Below are 19,658 nucleotides of genomic sequence, written 5' to 3'. Positions count from 1 at the left end.
ATAGAAGGTGGTGGAAGGACAGTGGCCACAGTGGATAGAGCACTGACCCTGGACCTGAGTTCAAATCCAGACTCAGCTTACTGACTATGTGACCCTGGGCAAGTCACTTAACCCTAATTGCCTCAAAAAAAAAAAAGCCAGGAATAGAAGGTTGAAAAGTTCTTAAAGGTCATGTGATCCAACCCTTTTAATGGACAGATTAGACAGTCAAAGGTCAGAGAAGTTAAGTCATTTGTCCTATGTCAGACAGCTAGTAATTATCTGAGGAAGGATGTGAATTTGTGTCTTCTTGACTCCACTACAGCAATGGTGTAAAATTCAAATAGAAACTGAGACCACCAAACCATATATAAGCATCCCTGCTGGCCACATGCTAACTTAGTTTTAAAATGTAATATTATTCATGTTTTATTGTATTTTTCTTTTCTTTATTTATTCGGCTTAAATTAAGTCAATTTTGTTTAAACTTAATTTATGAAATATTCCTCATTTACCTTTTTAATCTGGTTCTGAGTGCACTGGGGAGCATCCTGGGAAGCTTGTAGTCCCCCGTTTGACACTTCTGCCCTGTACCAAGGTACCCTTATGGTATACTGAATTCTTGCCTCAAATACAAGCTTCTTGACTCACTTTCCTCATCTGCAAAATGGGGGCAATAATACCTCCATGCTAGGGATGTTGTATAGCTCTATAAAACTGTAAGCTAGTATAATTCATTATAGACCTTTACTGTATGCTAAAAGCAAAGCTACTCTTGTCCCTACCTCAACGATCCAATCAAACGGGTTGTTTTCTAATTCTTCACAGATCTGCTCTATAGCTTGCCCTCAGCAAATCATCATGCATGCCTTGGTTTGGGTTGGATGAGACTTTGCTCATCATCCTCATTTAGAAATTTCTGCTCCTTTTAATAACTGATTCAATAAACTGCTGGGGGGGAAAGGATTTGTACGACGCAGTACGGGCAGCCAGCAAGGTTTGTCTCTGTCATTCCGAGCTGCATTCAATCAGCTTACAAATGTTGCTGTGGACCCCCTTCTGCCTGGGCTCTTTATGGTATTCTGAATAGCCATCCAAGAATCGATACTCTGTCTGCTGAAAACAATAGGACATAACAAATGAATAATTTTATTTACAATAAAAGCCCTGGTCCCCAAATGGATTCTGCTAATGTTCAAATTCATTTTTCATGCTTAACCCAAGAGGAAAGCCAGAATATAGGATAATGCCAAGGCAAGGACAAGAAAGAAGATATGTGTTAAAAAAAATACTCGTTTAAATTTATTTAGAACATGAAGAGTAACTAGACTTCCTGAGTTTACACATAGTTTCCTGTTAAACTCCAAGGTGACGCCAGCCCTTGAAAACAGATTGTCTCACCAAGCATTATGAAAAATGTCTTCCGGTAATCAGACACGAATGGATTAAAGACATTTGATGTTTTTCTCTAGACTGGTACCTTGGAGAACAAAGCCCATCCAATTTGCTTTAAGCCTTGTTTACAGCTTCCAAAGTGTTTGCTCCCCAAGGGGGGAAGGTGAACTTCAAATGGATCTTTGGGGCAGGAGGCTAACAATTCTGACGCTGCCAGAGTATCTCATGGGTCACCATCAACATGATGGGACATCACTCTAGCTCTTAGTAAAGTTCCTGCACATAACAAGCACTTGATGAATTCATGTTGACTGAGTGATGGGAAATAACAATAAAATCCACAGAAAGAGAAAGAAAAAAAAATGTGACAAGGTCACATGACTATGTATTAAGAAATGGCAAATAGGAAAAATTCAGAGAAACACCAGAATATTTATATGACTGGAAGCAGAGGAAATTGAGAAGAATCAAAAGAACAAAGGATTATGGATTTAGGGTTAGAAGGCCCACAGGAGCCAATGAGTCTGTCCTCCCTTCCCTCAATTTTATAGATGAGGAAAGTCAGGCACTGAGAGATTAAGTGACTTGCCCAAGGTCACACATTTAGTAAATATCTGAAAGCAAGGCCTCTTAACTCCAAATCTAGGGAGATTCCCTATGCCATGCTAATTCTATGACTACTGCAATGGTAATGGGGGAAAAAGTCATTAAAAGAAGACCAACTCTGAGTAACCAAAAAATCAATGCTATCCCCCATCACAGAAGCAACATTTATCCTCCTCAGCCTAGGCTAGCCTTTCTGGAGTTTTTAGTTTGTTTAGGTTTTTTGTTTTTGTTTTTTTTTTTCCCCTTTAAGAGGTAGTGAAACCATCCTTGAGATGTAATTGTTCCAGGAAACTATGAGGGGACTTAAGCTATTGACACACGTAATTCCTTAGTGCTGAAGTACAAAGGGACCATTTAGGCTTGAAGCATGCTTCTGGCCAGCAGCAGAGAGGCTGTACTCAATTCAATCAATGCCGTACCCTTGCTGAATATGCTTTCCATACTGTTGTCAAATCAACCTTCATTACATGACTTTCAGATGGTCTGCGAGTATTATATTTTGTTCCAAGTCTGAACCGAAGGGACCAGATTAGTCTGAGCAAGGCCTCCCCACAGTAGCTTATGAATCATTTGCTGAATCATTTTTCTTTGCTACAAAGTAAGTTTCCAATTTGAGGAGGGTCAGGAAAAAGGTATTTACAGGGGAAAAAAGGGATTAAAAAAGTATCAACAAAACTTTATGTATGTATGTATGTATTTATATATATATACGCATATGTAGATCTATATAAGCATGGGAATGCATGCACAGGTATGTGTATTCATATATGCATGCTCACATACAACAGGTATACTGTGCGTGTTTGCACATGTAGCCCATACTATTATGTAAATATGGCATCATACTCATGCCTATATACATGTGCACAGGGATACATTCACTAGATGTATGTATGGAAAGAGAGAAGGAGGAGGAGGAGAGAAAGAGACAAAGAAAGAGAGACAGAACGTATCCCTATGAATGTGGATGTAGATGTAGACATACAGACACAGACAGATGTAGATGTAGACAGAAACAGACACAGACACAGAAATAGATAGATATAGATTCACAGGTCTCTACCAAAAGGGGGAAAACAAAAATGTCATGCCCGGCATTCTTTGGATCAGGAAACTTCTCGGTCTGAGTCCAGTCTCTGACATTAACTAGTGATGTGACCATATAAGCCTCAGTTTTTCATTTGTAAAAAATTCATTCCGGGGTGGCTAGGTGGCGCAGTGAGTAAGAGCACCGGCCCCAGAATTAGGAGGACCTGAGTTCGGTTCTGGCCTCAGACACTTAACACCCACACACAAAAATACTAGCTGTGTAACCTTGAGCAAGTTACTTAACCCCAACTGCCCTCCAAAAAAAAAAATCATTCCACCAGCCTTTATTCAGTATCTACCTAGTGCCAGGTGTTGTATCAGGTGCTGGAGAAAGAACGACAAACATAAAACCATCCCTGCCCACGAGAAGCTTCCCTCCTCTCCAGAGCATCTACCCACAGGACTGCTGTGAAGATAAAACGAGATAAAGTATACATGGAACGTTGCAAACCCTAAAGCACTCTGAGGACTAGCTGTTGTTATGGTTACAGAGGTTAAAGCCTCAACACCATCCTCATCACTGCTAGTTTGTTGCTATTCAAATACAAAGGATTTATTTGGTGTCCCCTCTGTCTCTGTGCCCACAGCCCTTGGCACAGTGTGGTGTACACAGTAGGAGCTTAATATATGTTTGATTACTGTCATTTCATTCTTCTCATCTCTAGGTTGGAGTTAAGAGAGAAATGGTCTTGAGACAAGTCACTATGAACTATTGTTCCTTCCTGTTGGGAGGATCGCTGTGTAGCCAGATAAAATAACTGATTTTTTTAAATGTGCAAGTCCGTCTTCTATAGACTCACAGAACTTATTTCAGTAACTAGTATAAAAGATTACCAGTCTGCAGCAAAGGTTCATGAGCAAAAAACAACCTCCTCCTCCCCTTTCTAACAGCTACTCCCAGCTATGAAGTTTGTGCCAACAGAAAAGGCAGAACTTGAGCTGGTAAGTGACGTTCGTTGCCAGTAACCATTAACTTCTCTAACTCTAATTGTCATTCATTAGATTTTACCACCTCTTCTGAACACATGCATACATGTACACACGCATGACATTTCCCCCCTCAGGTCTTTGAACTCACTTTTATTAAGGGTATTTTGAAGTTACCATGAAAATGAATGTGCTTGTCTTCTCTCTGTAAGCTGAAAATCAGGGGAATGTTTATTTCATCCCCAACTAGAGAAAGCAGATTCCTCTCCACAATCTAGTATCCCCTTAATCCCAAGCATTAAGGTTTCTTCCCCTTTATTCGCAATTCCCATCCCAAATTCCCTTCCACCCTAATGTTTCTACCTTAGTGAGAAGTCAATTAAACCTGCCACCTACAGTGAAAAGGTATTTAAAGCAAACTCCTTTGACTCCTGAATTCACAAGCATAAATATTTTTTTTCATCAAAACAAAAATGGTCCCCAAAGAAAAAGAGTGCCATAGGCTTACAAAATGAAAACAGATAGAATTGTTTTAATAACTTGAAAAAATCCACCTGTTCTTGCCAGATCTTTTATATGAAGGGAGTGCATAATAAGTAAGATGTTGAAATTTACAGTAATGCATAAGCACTGTTTCTCAGCTAGTTTGTTCATGGAGATAAGTTGAAGTAAAGCAGCTGAGTTTTCTTCACCTATTTAAACATTTAACTAATAAAAAAAAAAAAAAAAAAAAAAAAAACCACACTCTGTATAAGACTATCCTAGACCTCAGGTGACCGTGTTTTACAATAAAACCTGAAACTCATTTTAGGAAATGAACCTGAATCTAAGGGGGAAAAGTGAGAAGGAAGATTATACCCCAATAAGAAAAGATGGCGGAGCTTCAGGATTGGTGCTCATTGGCTTCTAATCAACCCTAATCAAAAGGAAGGATAATCATTTCCGTTCTTAATGTGACAGCGTTGAAAAAGATATCCAATATTTACTCAGTTATTTCCCCCCATATGTTTTCCCCCAACACATTTTGGCAGGCAGTTTGGGCTGGGGGAGGAGGGCAAGAGAGGAAACCAAGAAAACATTTCATATTCTTCCCCCACCCCCTTTGTCACTGCAATTAGGACTAATGGTGTAGATCACATATCTCCAATCTTAGAGTTAAATGCCATTTAGTGTGACCCCGCTTTCCCATTTTACAGAGGAGGAGGAAACTGAGGCCCAAAGAAAGCACATGACTTCTTCAAGGTCAATAGCTAACTAATGGCAGGGTCCATTCTTCCTTTCTTTTCATCTTCCTCTCTGGTGTTGTGGCAGATGCCCTGGATTTGGAGTCAGAGGTCCTGAGTTCAAATTCTTCCCCAGCTACGTGTGCTTTCGACCTTATATCCTCTGACAATCTGGGCAAGTCATTTCCATTTTCTGGGGGCTCAGTTTCCTCATCAATGAAATGGGGGACCAGGCCTAGATGTTCTCTAAGGCACATTCCATATCTAAATGTTCTGATCCCATGATCCTCTCTGAAAAACCCACAGAGCCCACATAAAGCTACCTCCTTCTAAGTAATAAGGCATTCCTGAAAGAAAGAAGAAATGGTATAAGAGCTAAACTCTAATGAACTCTGCCTCCAACTGCTGCGTAATTCTGGGTGAGTTATGATTCTTTAGTAAATAGGGGTGAACATTTCCAAGATTAATGAAGGATACTGAAGAATATTATACACCAGAACCCAGGTGACTCAAAACACAGGATCCCTTATTTTAGAGTAGAAGCTCAGGGGAAAGAAAAGATGAACAATGGCATATTTTCACATTTTACGATACAGGTCAGGTAAATAATAAATACTGAATGGTGTCACCACTAACACCAACAATAGCTGGGCCAAGAATAACCATAGAATATGCGGTTTAAAGGACATAAAAAAGACATGACAAATATAACACTGCAAGAGGTTTGGCAGGTTTCCCTGGCACTCAATTAGCATTGTATTTGAGCATCCTGAACTCCCAAAATATTTCATGACTCCTAGGCATACAGCATTCGAGAGGTCTATGGTAGGCTGCATTATGTTACCAGAGAAGAACTGGGCAGGAGAGGCAGCATGAAGGATATTGTAATAGGGAAATGTGGGCAAAAAAGGAGGTGAACAAGCCTAATGTGTCACTGTTACTATTCTCAGCAAGTGTTCTGAAAGCTTCTACTTATGATCCCCCTGCTTAATTAGGGCACAGCCTAGAAATCCCACTTGGCTGTGTCTCACTTCTAAAATGATATTGATCTTGGAGGGGAGAATGGAGTCTCCTCTTTCTTTTTCGGAGCGAAAAATAAGGAAATAGCCTGGAGAGAAGTTTCATAAACATTTCACTTGCCAATAGCCATATCAGCTATATTTATAGCATGTCGATCAGTGTAAAGTAATGAGGAATCCTCTTTAAGGCTAATTTCTAAGTAAAACTCACACGTGTAGATTATAGATGAGCATTTATATTGCAATATGGAATTTTGTACATTGTCTCACTCTCCCCCGTTCCCCTACTTAGCCAGGTTGATAGAAGGAAATATGTTATCTAGGGAGTAAGTATAAAATGCAAGGGCACATCTTTACTTAGCAATACATCTGACAAAATAAAAATAAACCCAGAGATTTTTTTCTTTTTTTTTGTCAACTCCCTAAATCCCATTGCAATGGTTCCTACCAAAGTCAGAGGAAGAAAACAGTTTGTCCATTAACAGGTAGATGGAAAGAAAACAATTTTAACAATGAGAATCCCAGTGACAGGAATCCAGAAACAGAATTTATTCCCACTAAAATCTTTCCTTTTCAGAGCAGAATCAGAAATATCTCCCTTTTTTCTTTCCTATCTGTAGGAATTTTTAAAAATTACTTTCTTGATCTCTTTCTGCGTAAACTAGTAGAAACATAAGAATGAAATTGACTTGAAAACAATCACCTAACATTTTGCCACCATTTTGCCACCCAACTCTTAAAACATACACTGTTTCTGTACTGAAACCAGCAATTAAAAGACTGAAGGCATCATAAGAAAACCATCGATTTTCCAGCAATTTAAAGCCTAAGTTACACAGACAACTTGTAAAAGCACCTGTTTATTCATACATCTGATAAGTGAATCGGTCAGTAGAAAATTTCCCTGGAAGGTCACAGTTGCTAAGCAACTACTCTCAGAAGTTTTGCAATGTTGCTCAACCATGTTTCTAGTTCCAATGACTGATTTCAGAATAAATAGGAATAACATCTTACCTGGTCTCCTCCAAGGGAAAAAAATGCCACTCTTTCCATTCTTTGGAAGACTACCAGAAGCCACTTGTGGATTCTTTGGGTCTGTCAGCTTTGGGGGACTTTTCAAGAAAAGGATACGGCCTGGTACCACCGGCTTCCTGTTCACGAGAGCGAAGGACAATTCTGTCCTCAAAAACACCACAGAAGGCTTGATGAGATGCTGTCCAAATATGAAGGACATCCTTCCGTGTAGCTCAAGTCTAGTGGAAAAGGAAAGGAAGAGTAGAATTCACATGGTTTGACTGGAATTGATGAAAAACGAACAAATATACATCCAAATGTAATCTAAGGGAAAAAAAATTCAAGAGACCTTATTATTCTATTGAATAGCCCATTCTAGTGGGATCCTGTTTAATAGTCACAAAGGCAGAGAAAGGGAGCTGTCCTAAAACATTTCACTTGTGTTGATAGGTTGCCTCTCGTCTTTTAAAGCCTAATAGCTCAGCGAGATTACCTCAAAAACAAAAATGATCTCCAGACTCACAAATTACTCTTTTTTCCAAATCACTGGGAATTTGCTGATTCATTTCCATTTGGCCTCCCTCATCCTATTCCCTCAACCATCTTGGCACCTCAGTGAGAAGTTGCATCTAGTAGCCCTGCTGTCCAAAACCTCTTTTAGTTGCTAAATCTTGCTACTCATGATTTTATTCTTGTTTGTACAACACTCACTTAGAAAAGCATCACTGGGACCTGACCTTGCTCAGGATTACATAATCACATCAACATACAAACACACACGCACACCACATACTCATATACACACACATACATCTTTCTTATGGAGCAAAGGAACAGTTTTCTCAGACCAAAAAGGAAAGAGATAAGCAAAATAATGAGGGTTCAAGATAAGAATGAATGACTTTGTCAAAGAAACAGCCAGCAGGATTCAGAATGATGCTGCTGATCAATTCCCTTTGACAGGAAAACAATGGGAAAGTTTTACAGCAAGACTCCTATTCAAGATTGAGGGTGAACAAAGCCTATCCAGGAAAAAAGCCACAGGAAATAGGGTTTTCATTTAGCTGGATTTCTGACCATGACAAAGATCCTTCTGGAACAACCAAGGTTCATCCCCTTGAGGTCTTGGCCTCATTGAAACTTGGAGGCAGCAATGGGGAAAAGAGAGGCGGCTGTAGGGACACAGAAATAGGAGAAGACGGGGGACGAGGACAAGTTATAAGATGCACCCACCAGCAAGGAGTGGTCTTTTGGTGATGCGTAGTACTACCAAAGGTTCCAAGTGGTCTTAGGGATATACTACGCAAATGACGGCCTTCACCAGGCCAGGACAGCAAGGTCATCAGAATGGAAGAGAAATGATGGGGGGTGGGGGGGGCGGGCAGAGAAAACAGACACTGGGGGGACCAAAACTGCTTCTTCCTTCTTGTGTTCATGTGCTTATCCAACATGGTCCCGCTCCATGGAGTCCAACTTATTTAGCTTATAGGTATGAAGATGATAGAAACATCAAGGCTGGAGAGTGAGCAGCAAAGCTCCTCTCGCCAAAATAGGATTTTTTGACACACAGTTGGTAAGCTTTGTATGCTTGGGATCATTTAGCTTTTAATTCAATCCACCGAGCACTTATTAAGTACTTTATACTATGTGCATACACTAAGCTTGATCCTAGGGATCTTCTACCATTATTATTATTATTTTTGCTTTTTGGAGGGCATTTGGGGATAAGTGACTTGCCCAACGTCACACAGCTAGTTTTTGTGTTAAGTGTCTGAGGCCAGATTTGAACTCAGGTACTCCTGACTCCAGGGCCGGTGCTCTATTCACTGCACCACCTAGCCGCCCCTTCTTGTACCTAAATTTAGAACCTAAAAGGGTAGCTTCTAAATCTGTTTTGACTAAGTAAACATTTATTAAACACTTACTGTAAGCAGAACATCCTTTATTCTTTAAATCTAACATTTAAAAAGACATTTCGATTCAGCCCAATGAGCATTTATTAAGCATCTACTGAATGTCAGGTATTGTGGTAGACACTGAAAATCTTATACAATTATTCCTTAAATGAAGTAATTAAGGTCAACCCAACAAGTACTTACAATGCGCCAGGTACCCTACTAGGCTATGGAAATGCAAAGATAAGGATGGAACAATCCCTGCCTGCTGAGGGCTTCTCTTCTACCAAAGAGAAGGAGATGCATTTTTTTTTCATGTGGTAATTAGCAGATTACAGCTGCTCACTCACTACCAAACAACTGTCACCACCAATAAGATAAGATAGAATGTTTGTTTTTTTTTTTTAAGCAATCGGGGTTAAGTAACTTGTTCAAGGTTACACGGCCAGTTATTTCTGGGTTCTGGGTGTGGTGCTGAGTGTCTGAGCCCAGGATTCGATCTCCAGGTCGTCCCAACACTGGAGCGGGTGCTCTTACTCGCTGAGCCACCTGGCCGCCCCGAGATGCATTTTTTTAAGGGCAAAGACCTGCAGGGAGAGGAGACCCTGACAACTGAAACAGTTTGGAAGGAGGTGCTACTTGAGGAGGGTCCAGAGGCAGAGGGGAGGGGGAACTTTCCATCTCTGGCCAGGGCATATCTCGGTGTAATGTGCCCACTCACTGAAGTCTTTCACTGAAAACTGGTCTATAAATTTATTAAGCAAACAGAATTAAAATGGGTCATACTGGGGAAGTTCATCACAGGATGACAGATTTGAAGATGGAATAGAATTTATCGACCATTGAGCGCATGGCCTCCTCATTTTACAGATGAGGAAACTGAGGCCTGGAGAGGTAAATGTGCCCTGACCAAAGACATAGAGGTAATACCCACACTGACAGGAGAGAGACTTAAACCTAGCTCCTTTTAGCCAGGATTCATTCTCCATTATACTTGATTCAATCAGATACTTGCATCAAAAGAACTTAGTTTTAATAATTTTTTTCTGGCCGTTTATTTTAATATTTTATTTTTTCCCCAATTACATGTAAAAACAATGTTTAACTTTAGTAACTTTTAGTATCACATATACCACACTCAGAGAAAATATAAACACTCACAAAATAGGAAATGAGGGCTCAAGTTTACGAGAGAAAGAGAAATACACAAAGAAACATAGAATACGGGGAAGAGAAGAAAACAGCTCAGGGAAGCTAGGACAGAACAATAGACACCTTTCCTGGGGTCCTAGTGGACTTTGGAAAAAATTCATGCTAATGCACATTCAAGCTGCCAGGTCAGAGGGAAAAGCCTCTAGGCCAACAGAAAGCATGACCAAGAGATAGAAAAAGAGGCAGAGACACAGGGGGGCTAAAAGTTCTTGGAATTCCTCTCCAAGCTAGAGACAGAAAAGGATGAAGGGAGGAAGCACGGCAAAACACCTTTTTCAAAATAAGAAGTAGGGGCAGCTAGCTGGAGCAGTGTATAAAGCACTGGGTTTGGAGTCAGGAGGATCTGAGTTCAAATCTGGCCTCAGACACTTGACACTTGCTAGCTGTGTGACCCTGGGCAAGTCATTTAACCCCAATTGCCCTGCCCTCCCCCCTTCAAAAAAGCAAAACCAAGAAGCAGTAAAAGAGAGAAGGGGGGGCCCTCCACTATTAGGGTGTATTTTTTTAACTGCAGGATACGTAAGCTCCTGCCGCCCCTTACTTTCCCCAGGCAGAGATATCTCTATATACATAACTCTTCTGTGTTCTAGCATCTCTCTATTTCAGTCTGTCTGGCCTTGCAAACATTCATTTTATCTTTACACAGAAAAAAAAAAAAACAATTAGGAAGCTGCACAAAAGATCAGCACGGAGCACTTAGCTCTCTTCTTCAAGGGCCGGGCTAATTTACTGTGGAAGAAGCAAGGGATCCCTGTAGGGACCTTCTGTGGAATAAAGGGCTCAGTTAAGTTTGGGTCTGGGAATTACAGATTAAACAGACATAGGCTTAGGGCTTTCTAGGGTTTTGTTTTTTGCAGCGGATGGAAGGAGAAATGGAAGTAAGTTTCTTTTATCCTGTTTAAATCATGAGTAAAAATTTGTTCCAAAATTGTCAATATGCCTCAACAATCTTGGGGGATAGGTGCTGTCCTATTCTCCTTTTACAGATGAGGAAACTGAGGTAGGTGGCAGTTAAGTGACTTGCCCAGGGTCTCTCTCCCTCTCTTTCTCATACACACATATACACACAGTTATTAATAAGTTTCAGAGGCTAACTCAGGTCTTCGTGACCCCAGCTCCTGATTGAATACTCAGACCCACCTCACAGAAACTTAAACTGTTTGCAAGGCTCACATCAATATTAAGTGGCAGGGCATAATTTTATTGGACTAGATGACATACCCACTTAAATTTTAATTATAAACAACAGAATCAAACGTGCCAAGATATTATTCCATAGCTGGGATAGCTCAGGAGAGCTTATGGAAATCTGTAGATTCTGTATTCTGGTCTTTCAGGGTATGTGTAGGAAATTTAGAAACCTTGTTGTCTTTGTCTCCCATTCTTGAAAAGGACTAAGAACATCAAGGGGGAGATGTCTTGACTTGGATTTAAGCCTCCCTCTTTCTTCCAGAGTCAGTGAAGTCCAGTGGCAAGACAAAAGTCAAGACAACCGGCAAAGTCATAGGAAACAGTGGATGACCTTGGTCTTTTGTAATTAAGGTCTTTCCCAGACCCCAGTTGGTCAGAAGCAATCAATGTCCATTCAATGACTAAGGGCTAGGTAAGAATCAAGACCAAAAAAAATGGCCTCATTTACCATAACAAAATTTTCAGTCTGGGGGGGAATGACACTCAAAATTTCTGGCCAGGACAGAAAACAACTGCCTATAGACTGGCAAATGTGCCTAGTAGACAGACCATGCCGGTGTCCTGAGTTTGTCATTCTCTATAAGATAGTTAGATGGTTATAGGGTTTGAATTGGAATAATGAAGACCGGAGCTCACATCCCATCTTAGACACTACAAGTTTTAATTGGTTCACTGTCTTGTTTCCCAGAAGGATTTTTCTAACCTTTTTTTCTTTTTCTACAAAGGTTCTATGGCTCCCCTTTCTTACCCACACAGTTGAGATTCTGGTTAGTATTGACTAGGAAAAGTGAGGCTGCTTGTTTAGAGCACCTTCCTGGAATCTCTTCTTCATCCCACATTACAGATTTCAGCTCCCACTATCTCCTCCTTCCCCTTTTCAAGGTAAGCCCTTCTCCATGTATAAATGACCTTATTGCATCTCCTCATCTCCAGCAGATTTCCCCTGCTATCATCTTCCCTGTCTCCCTAATCTTTAATCTCTATGTCTACTGGCTGCTTTGTATATACTTTGGATATACTCATGCCTTCACCATTCTGGAAAAAACAAAACAAAATCTTTTCTTGATCTGTCCATCCCCCCTAACTATTGTCCTATACTCTTCTCCATTTTTAGCTAAATTCCTTGAGAAGGCCATCAATAATCGGTGCTTACACTTCCTCACCTTGCTCTCTTCTTAATTCTCCATAGTCTAGTTTCTAACCTCATCACTCACCTGAAACTGCTCCCTCCAGAGCTACAATGATCTCTTAACTGCCCAATCCAATGGCCTCTTCTCAATCTTCATCTTTCCAGGCCTCTCAGCAGCCTCTGACACTATGCATCACCCACTTTTCCTGGATACCTTCTTCTCCGTAAATTTTGGTGACACTGCTGTCTTCTGGTTCTCCTCTTCATCCATCCTTCTCAGTTTCCTTTGCTGGATCCTCATCCAAGTTATGCTTGATAACTATGGAGGGCTTCCAAGCATCTGTCCTGAGCCCCCTTCTCTCTTCTCTCTATACTATTTCACCTGGGGATCTCATCTGGTCCCATAAACAATTCTCAGATCTACTTAACTAACTCTAACCTCAAATACAGATACAAAGACAAAAATCAAACAGTTCCATACCCCCAAATTTGCTTGCTACTGGGGGAAAAACATGGACATACACAAGTAAATGAAAAAATACATTCACATGATATACAACATCATTTTGGAAGGTGAGTTAACCACTGGCAAAATTAGGAGAGGCCAAGCATAGAAGGTGGCCCTTTAGCTGAAGAGAGAAGGTAAAAAGGAGAGCATTCTAGGCAGAAATCCTCTGAAAAGTCACAGAGATGACAGATGGAATTTGGGGAAGAACCAGTGGGTGAATTTTCCTAGAATTTCGAGCAAATGATAGAGTAAAGTAACATGGAAAGGTGGCTTGGAACCAGATTGTTAGGGGCTTCAAATATCAGAGGACTTTATATTTTCTAAGGACCTCTTGAGCAGAGGCATGAGCAGGTCAGACATGTGCTTTATGAAAATCACTATGGAAGCTTTGTGGGTGACGGATCAGAAAAGGGAGACATTTGTGGCAGGCAGATGAATTCAGAGGCTATTGCAATAATTTGTCAGAGGTAATTAGGGCCTGAACATGGCAAGGAGTGACGAGAACAGTGACATTAGTACAGAGAAGGGGACAGATATGAGGAAATGTCAAAGAAACTGATTCAACAAGCCTTGGAAACTGATTGGATATGGAGTGAGGGGAGGGAAGTGAGAGGTAAGGGATGCTAAGAAGAAAATGTCTTCCTTTTTTCAGTCTCTTAAATACTCGATATCTTCCCTGTTTCTTGGCTCCACAGCTCATGCTACCAACATAACCATATCTGTGAGTATCAACAAGATCCTTTCTTATGACTATCTCCAAGTTTAGTAAACAAAAAAGGAAGTAATAAAAAGGTCTCAGCTCTTCACATTTAATTTTGCGAATCAGTGGATTTGATCAGTCCCCCTCTGATTGGCCTAGACAGGCATCCAGACTTATAAGAGGGTATGGCTCGATGATCACAATGACAAATGTGATCTCGAATTGGTGAAATTTCCAAACCGTCACCAAGGACAAATAATAAAGGTACCGCAGGAGAGAAGAGAGATTGCTCTCTGTTTTGCCGCTAATCTATGGAATGTTAGGATAGATAAGAAAACTTATTCTTTTACGATAATTTGCCTCCTCAAGGGCTTCACTCCTGATTGAAGAAATATCATCTCTGGCCTTTGACCATTTATTTCAGTTAAGCTATTAAGGATTCTACAAAGAATGATAACTAGGTGTAAGCTAAGATGCCGATAGGGCTGGCATCACACTACTCATTAATTACAAACTAAAAGGCACCACCTCATTCCATCCTAGCATTCAGCAACAGCACATTTCAGTCTGTAAGTTCTTCACAATAAGATAAAATTAAAATAACAATAATATTTTATTGCAAAGTTTGCAAAATGTTTTACATGTATTATCTCTCATTTGGTTCTCACAACAGCCCTGAGAAGTAGGTGCTATTATTATCATTCCAATTTTACAGATGGAGACACTGAAGCTGAAAGTGGTTTAATACTTGCCCAGGGTCAAAGCTAGTATGATGGAATAGGGCTGAAGTTGGCATCACCAGATCTGAGTTCAAATTCCCCCTCCACTGCCTACCACCTTCTTGATCTTAGGCAAATTACTTCAAATCTCTGGGGCCTACTTTCCTGATCTGTAAAATGAACTATAATCCTACGATGAAAAAACCTCACTTTTTGCTGTAATAAAAGAAGTAAGAAAACAAACCGCAATGACAGTCTTCTGCTTCTAATAAGAGTTATTCAAGTCTCTGCTTCGCCACAAAAATAAATCACCTGATTATGTTGGTGAAGAAAGTCTTTTAAGTTTTGTTTCAGTTAACTCCATCAAACCCAATTTAGAAGGTAAAATTCCCAGTGGAAAAAAGGCAACAGAATCAGTGGCTACAACCAGAGTCCATCAGGGAACTAATAGGTCACATGTAAGGGTGAGGATTGCAGAGAGAGAACCTTGAGAAAGATAGAATCCTGGATTAAAAGGGAGCATAGAGTCTTGTGTCCAGGTGAATGGATCAGGCCCCAAGAGCTCACAAGGGCCTGCCGGGTTTAATGGAAGCTAAGAGACTAATCATAAAAGAAAACATCAGTGGAGTCAGGCTGTCCCTGACTTAGGGAGAGCACAGCATCAGGAGATGGAAGAATTCTTTATCCTATAGCCATCAACAAACACGCCAGAAACCCCTGAGTCCAGGGTAAGAGAGGGACTCGAATGGCTTCATCATTCAAGGACTCCAAAATAATTTTAGGCAATCAAAGCTCATTGGAAAGTTAGTGGCTCTTTAGCCACTGACTTCACACAACCAACTTCCCAAGAGTAGAGATAATGAACAACCGTGAGCTTTGGATTGTGTATGCAGGAGTGGGGCTGCCTTAGAAAAGCTCTTCCTGGAAGGAAGAATAAGCCCCACCATGATGGTAGGGGCCATCATGGGCAGGGGGAAATGACTCATTCAGTTTTGACTCCCAGAGAGTCACTCGAAGAGTAGAATTCAAACAGAAGCAAATTGTGACTTGATGAGCAGGGAAACAAAACAAAATAAACAAATGAACAAAAAAACTTCTAAATCATCAGGACTGTTCCAAAGTGGAATGAAATCCCTAAGTAGAGAGCATTCAAGCCATGAGATCAGAGGTTCCTAAATGTATCTGACCTACTGTTCCCTTAAAAAAAATTTACTCAGTGCCCCCCTGGGAAACTTTAATCTTTAAACTTTTTTAATGTTGGGTTTTTAAATTTTGTGTCATTTCAAAAAAATATATGTATATTTTTAAATGACACACCTCAGATTTAATAATTTATTGTAAATTTGTGGGGTTTTTTCCTGAATTGAAATTTTGATGATGCTATATTTCGTCAGGTAACCATATAGCAGTGTACTGTAAACAAGTCATTACACTTACATATTCCTGCCAAGGCATGCTAGACTTCCCGACAATTCGAGACACACTTGCCTGCCAATACTTGTTTGTTAAGACCTGTTGGTGCACTTGACCACTGATGAGTTATAATTTGCATTTTGTGTGTTTATTTGGAAAATAACATAATCACTATGACTTTAATTCTGTTATATAACGGATGAAACATATATGAATCCAAAATTTTCTTCTCTTCTCTTCTTTCCTCATGCTTCCACCACCCCCTTATTTTTATTCAAAGCCACCAAATTGAATATAAATATAAATTGAAAATAAATACATGATAATGATTTTTTTGGCAGGGAGAGGAAGGCATTGGCATCTGGGGGAATCAAGTCTTATGTACATGGCACAAACTATCATGTGACATAAGGTTTCCTAATAGCTAATGTGGCCCTCTGGGAGTAGCAGTGGTAATCAATGATTGGCAGACTTCTCCTGAGCCTTGAATCATGCACAAATGGGAAATCACAAGTCGTGCCATGTTGGAGTTGAAGAAGACCTTACACATTATTTTGGCCAATCCATATATTTTACAGATTAAGAACAAAAAACAAACCAAAAAAGAAAACCAAATGACTTATTGCTCACCATCAAAGTGGCAAATTCTGGGGATTCTCAGCCTGCTATTCCGCCTTCTACGCTATAGCCGCCTCTTGGACACTTCCAACCCCCTGATGACAAAGATGGTGATGGTGATAAAAAGTGTTTTAAGGTTGTCAAAGTGCTTCACATTTTTTAAAAAGTGTCATGTGAAATCCATAGGGAAATACTACAAAGACCAGGAAGACTAGGAAGAGGCTTTTGAGTTAGTTTTAAAAGACAGGAATTAATTCAGCAAGGGGAGAATTAGGGCTTGTGAGGACATTCTGGATACTTCTTCTCTACCCAGGGATCTTGGTTAATACAACATATAAATAAAAACCAACATATCTTTTCTTTTTTTTTTAATCCTTTATCCTTCCTCCTACCATCATTACTTGTATACTGCAGGATTTCCCAGGGTTTTAGCAGTACATACACAGTCTGTACTGCATGTGCAGTGCATTTCAATCGTTTCTCAAACCACATTTTCTCAGTGGTGGTTCTTAAACAAATAGCTATTAGTCAGGTTATCCTGAATTGACAATGCCTTTTTTTTTCCTGAAAATTCGCTTTATTTCATCATTCAAGCATGCTCTCAATAGACACTCATCAGGGGAGTTTCATTCTTGTCTCTCATTACTGCTTCCCACTACAGTCGCCATTTGGAAATACAGAGATTCTAATTATTAGCTTGGTCTTTGGAACAATGGGAATGCTTCAGTACCTTTCAGGAGGGCAGCAGAGAACGTTAATGAGCATCCCCCTAGAAAACGAGGCCCACACCTGAATCCTGTCACACCAATCCCATTGTTCAGACCCCGTAGGAGTCTTCTGTATTTAGTTAGTTTCAAGTTTTGCAAGGTAGGCATCGACTTTGCTCTAATGATTCACCCTGACTCAACGCACCCTTCCTGCGTGGACTCCATAATTTACATGGTGGATGTCATCGCCCTAGCAATAGCACAAGGCAGCTCCATTTTTTGTTGCCTTCCTCTTCACTCATGTGACGCTTTGCCAGAGAGTCAATTCTCAAAAGAAACAGCATTGAGTCACTCCCCTAACCTCTACCATGTCTTTGTCTCGACCCTGAGAAGACGCAGTGAGCTCTCCATACTAGAATGAATCTTCCATTTACAAATCCGCTGTATTTTGTGCCTTCAACTATTTCTGGCACAAAGTAGGTGACAAATAAAGGTTTGTTCCCTTCACCTACACATTTGGGAGGTTTAGATTCCAGAACATACATGAGAGAAGGAGCAAGGCTGCTGGAGATGGGACAGGGATAGAAGGGGGAGAAAGAAGGCATTCTGTGCAAGGTTCTAAGGATGATTTAGGGGATACAGAAGCATGTTCTCCTTTGCTCCTTTTCAGGGAATGGTCAATAGATGATGACATTTTGGGGGGGTGGGGGTGGGGGAGAAGCCAGCTACTCCACAGCAGAGACTGTATAGCCCAACGATCAGGGACTCAGGGGGACTTAGATTCAAGTCTTACGAGTGACAAGCCTCATGCCTTGCCATTGGCTTCCCTGACTCAAGGCTCTCCCTGCTACTCCAGCTCTTTTTCTACGCAGCAACCAAACTGATCTCCCTAAAGCCCACGTCTGACCGTGCCACTCCCCTTCCCCTCGATATATTCCAGTGGCTCCCTGTTTGGCTTTAAAAGTCTTTCACAATCTGGCTCTCTCCTTTCTTTCTAGTCTTCTTGCACTCATCCCTCACACAGTCCATAAGCCCCCAGCACTGGCCTCCTTGCAGTTCATAAAACCCCCCAGCTCCCCTCCTAGTGACTTTGTACTGTCAGTTGCCTTAGCTTTTCTGGCTTCCTTGAAGATTCAGTTCTAATCCCATCTTCTGCAGAAGGACTTTCCTAGGACCTTCCAGCCGCTAATGCATTCCGTGCATATGTCTTCTTCCATCTCCTCTGAGTAATTTTCATCTTGTCACCACCATTAAAATGTAAGGTCCTTGAGGGCAAGGACTGTGTTTTCGCCTTTCTTTGTTTGCATCCTTAGCTCTAAAAAACAGTGTTTGACATATGTTACTGGTATTCAGTCATGCCCGACTCTTCGTGACCCCATTTGGGGTTTTCTTGGAAGAGATACTGGAGTGGTTTGCTACTTCCTTTTCCAGCTCATTTTTAACAGATGGGGAACTGAGGCAAACAGTGACTTGCCTAGGGTCACACAGCTGGTAAGTGTTTGAAGGCACATTTGAACTCTGGCCTTCCTGACTCCAGGCCCAGCCCCACCTAGCTGCCCTGTTTGACATATAGTTAGTGCTTAGTAAATGCTTGCTGACTGACTGAAGCTTTTTCTGATCTTCCCCCCAACTACTAGTGTCCTCCCTTGGAAATGACCTCGTATTTAACTACTCTGTATAGGGTGAGTGACCTAGAAGTCTGAGAGCAGCTCTTAACTTTGATAGCTATTTAATTAAGCTATTTAATTAAGTTTTAGTAAGCTTAATAACTATTGAAGCTTAAAACTGCTTTAAGACTTTTGGGACATCCTGTGTCCCAAGGTGGTTTGAATTCTTTCACTTTATCTATGCTCCTGTGTCTCCAAGTAGAATGTTAATCCTTTGGAAATAGAGGGTTTCAATCTTTGTAAATGTATCTCCAGGGCCTAACACAGTACCTGGAACTTGATAAGTATTAAATACATATTAGTCATGATGATGATGATGATGATGATAGTGTTGGCACTCAGAAGAGAAGAGTTTGGATATTTCTGTGGACACTATGATTCTTTATAATACTATGGCCTAACTACCTCCTCATGACCATACCTTCTACTCCCATCACCCCTACAATGGCGTGGCCCCACTCCAAGTCTGCTTCTGCCATCATATGCTATACAATACTGCCCTTTAGAATCCTGTGACTCTTGGTGATAAGTCCCCCTCCAACCTCCATTGTTCCAAAGGGCATTCTACTCGCTTCCTCTCTGCTCTCCCCTGAGGATTGGTGGCATTTACGGATCGCTGCATAGGATGCAAAGTGTTTTGTAGACAT

General features: G+C 40.7%; 1 protein-coding gene across 27 annotated transcripts in view; it reads right to left on the bottom strand.

The window, feature by feature from the left end:
* Positions 1-19,658, bottom strand: part of FHIT (fragile histidine triad diadenosine triphosphatase) — a 1,710,176-nt gene that overhangs the window by 1,001,474 nt on the left and 689,044 nt on the right. For all 27 annotated transcript variants that reach the window (XR_011167576.1, XR_011167575.1, XM_069084211.1 and 24 more), the window contains one exon: positions 7,370-7,491. Coding sequence is in view for 25 of the 27 variants with exons in the window: in XM_069084229.1 (XP_068940330.1) it covers positions 7,370-7,491 (122 nt within the window). In the remaining 2 variants the exon portion in view is untranslated. The remainder of the gene's footprint in view (positions 1-7,369; positions 7,492-19,658) is intronic.

This window comes from Petaurus breviceps, unplaced genomic scaffold (assembly GCF_028583685.1).
Source record: "Petaurus breviceps papuanus isolate PSGF00001 unplaced genomic scaffold, PetGlider_PUasm1.0 174, whole genome shotgun sequence".
Lineage (NCBI taxonomy): Eukaryota > Metazoa > Chordata > Mammalia > Diprotodontia > Petauridae > Petaurus > Petaurus breviceps.
The sequence above is the reverse complement of the archived record's forward strand: the minus strand, read 5'-3'. Positions and strand labels throughout refer to the sequence as shown.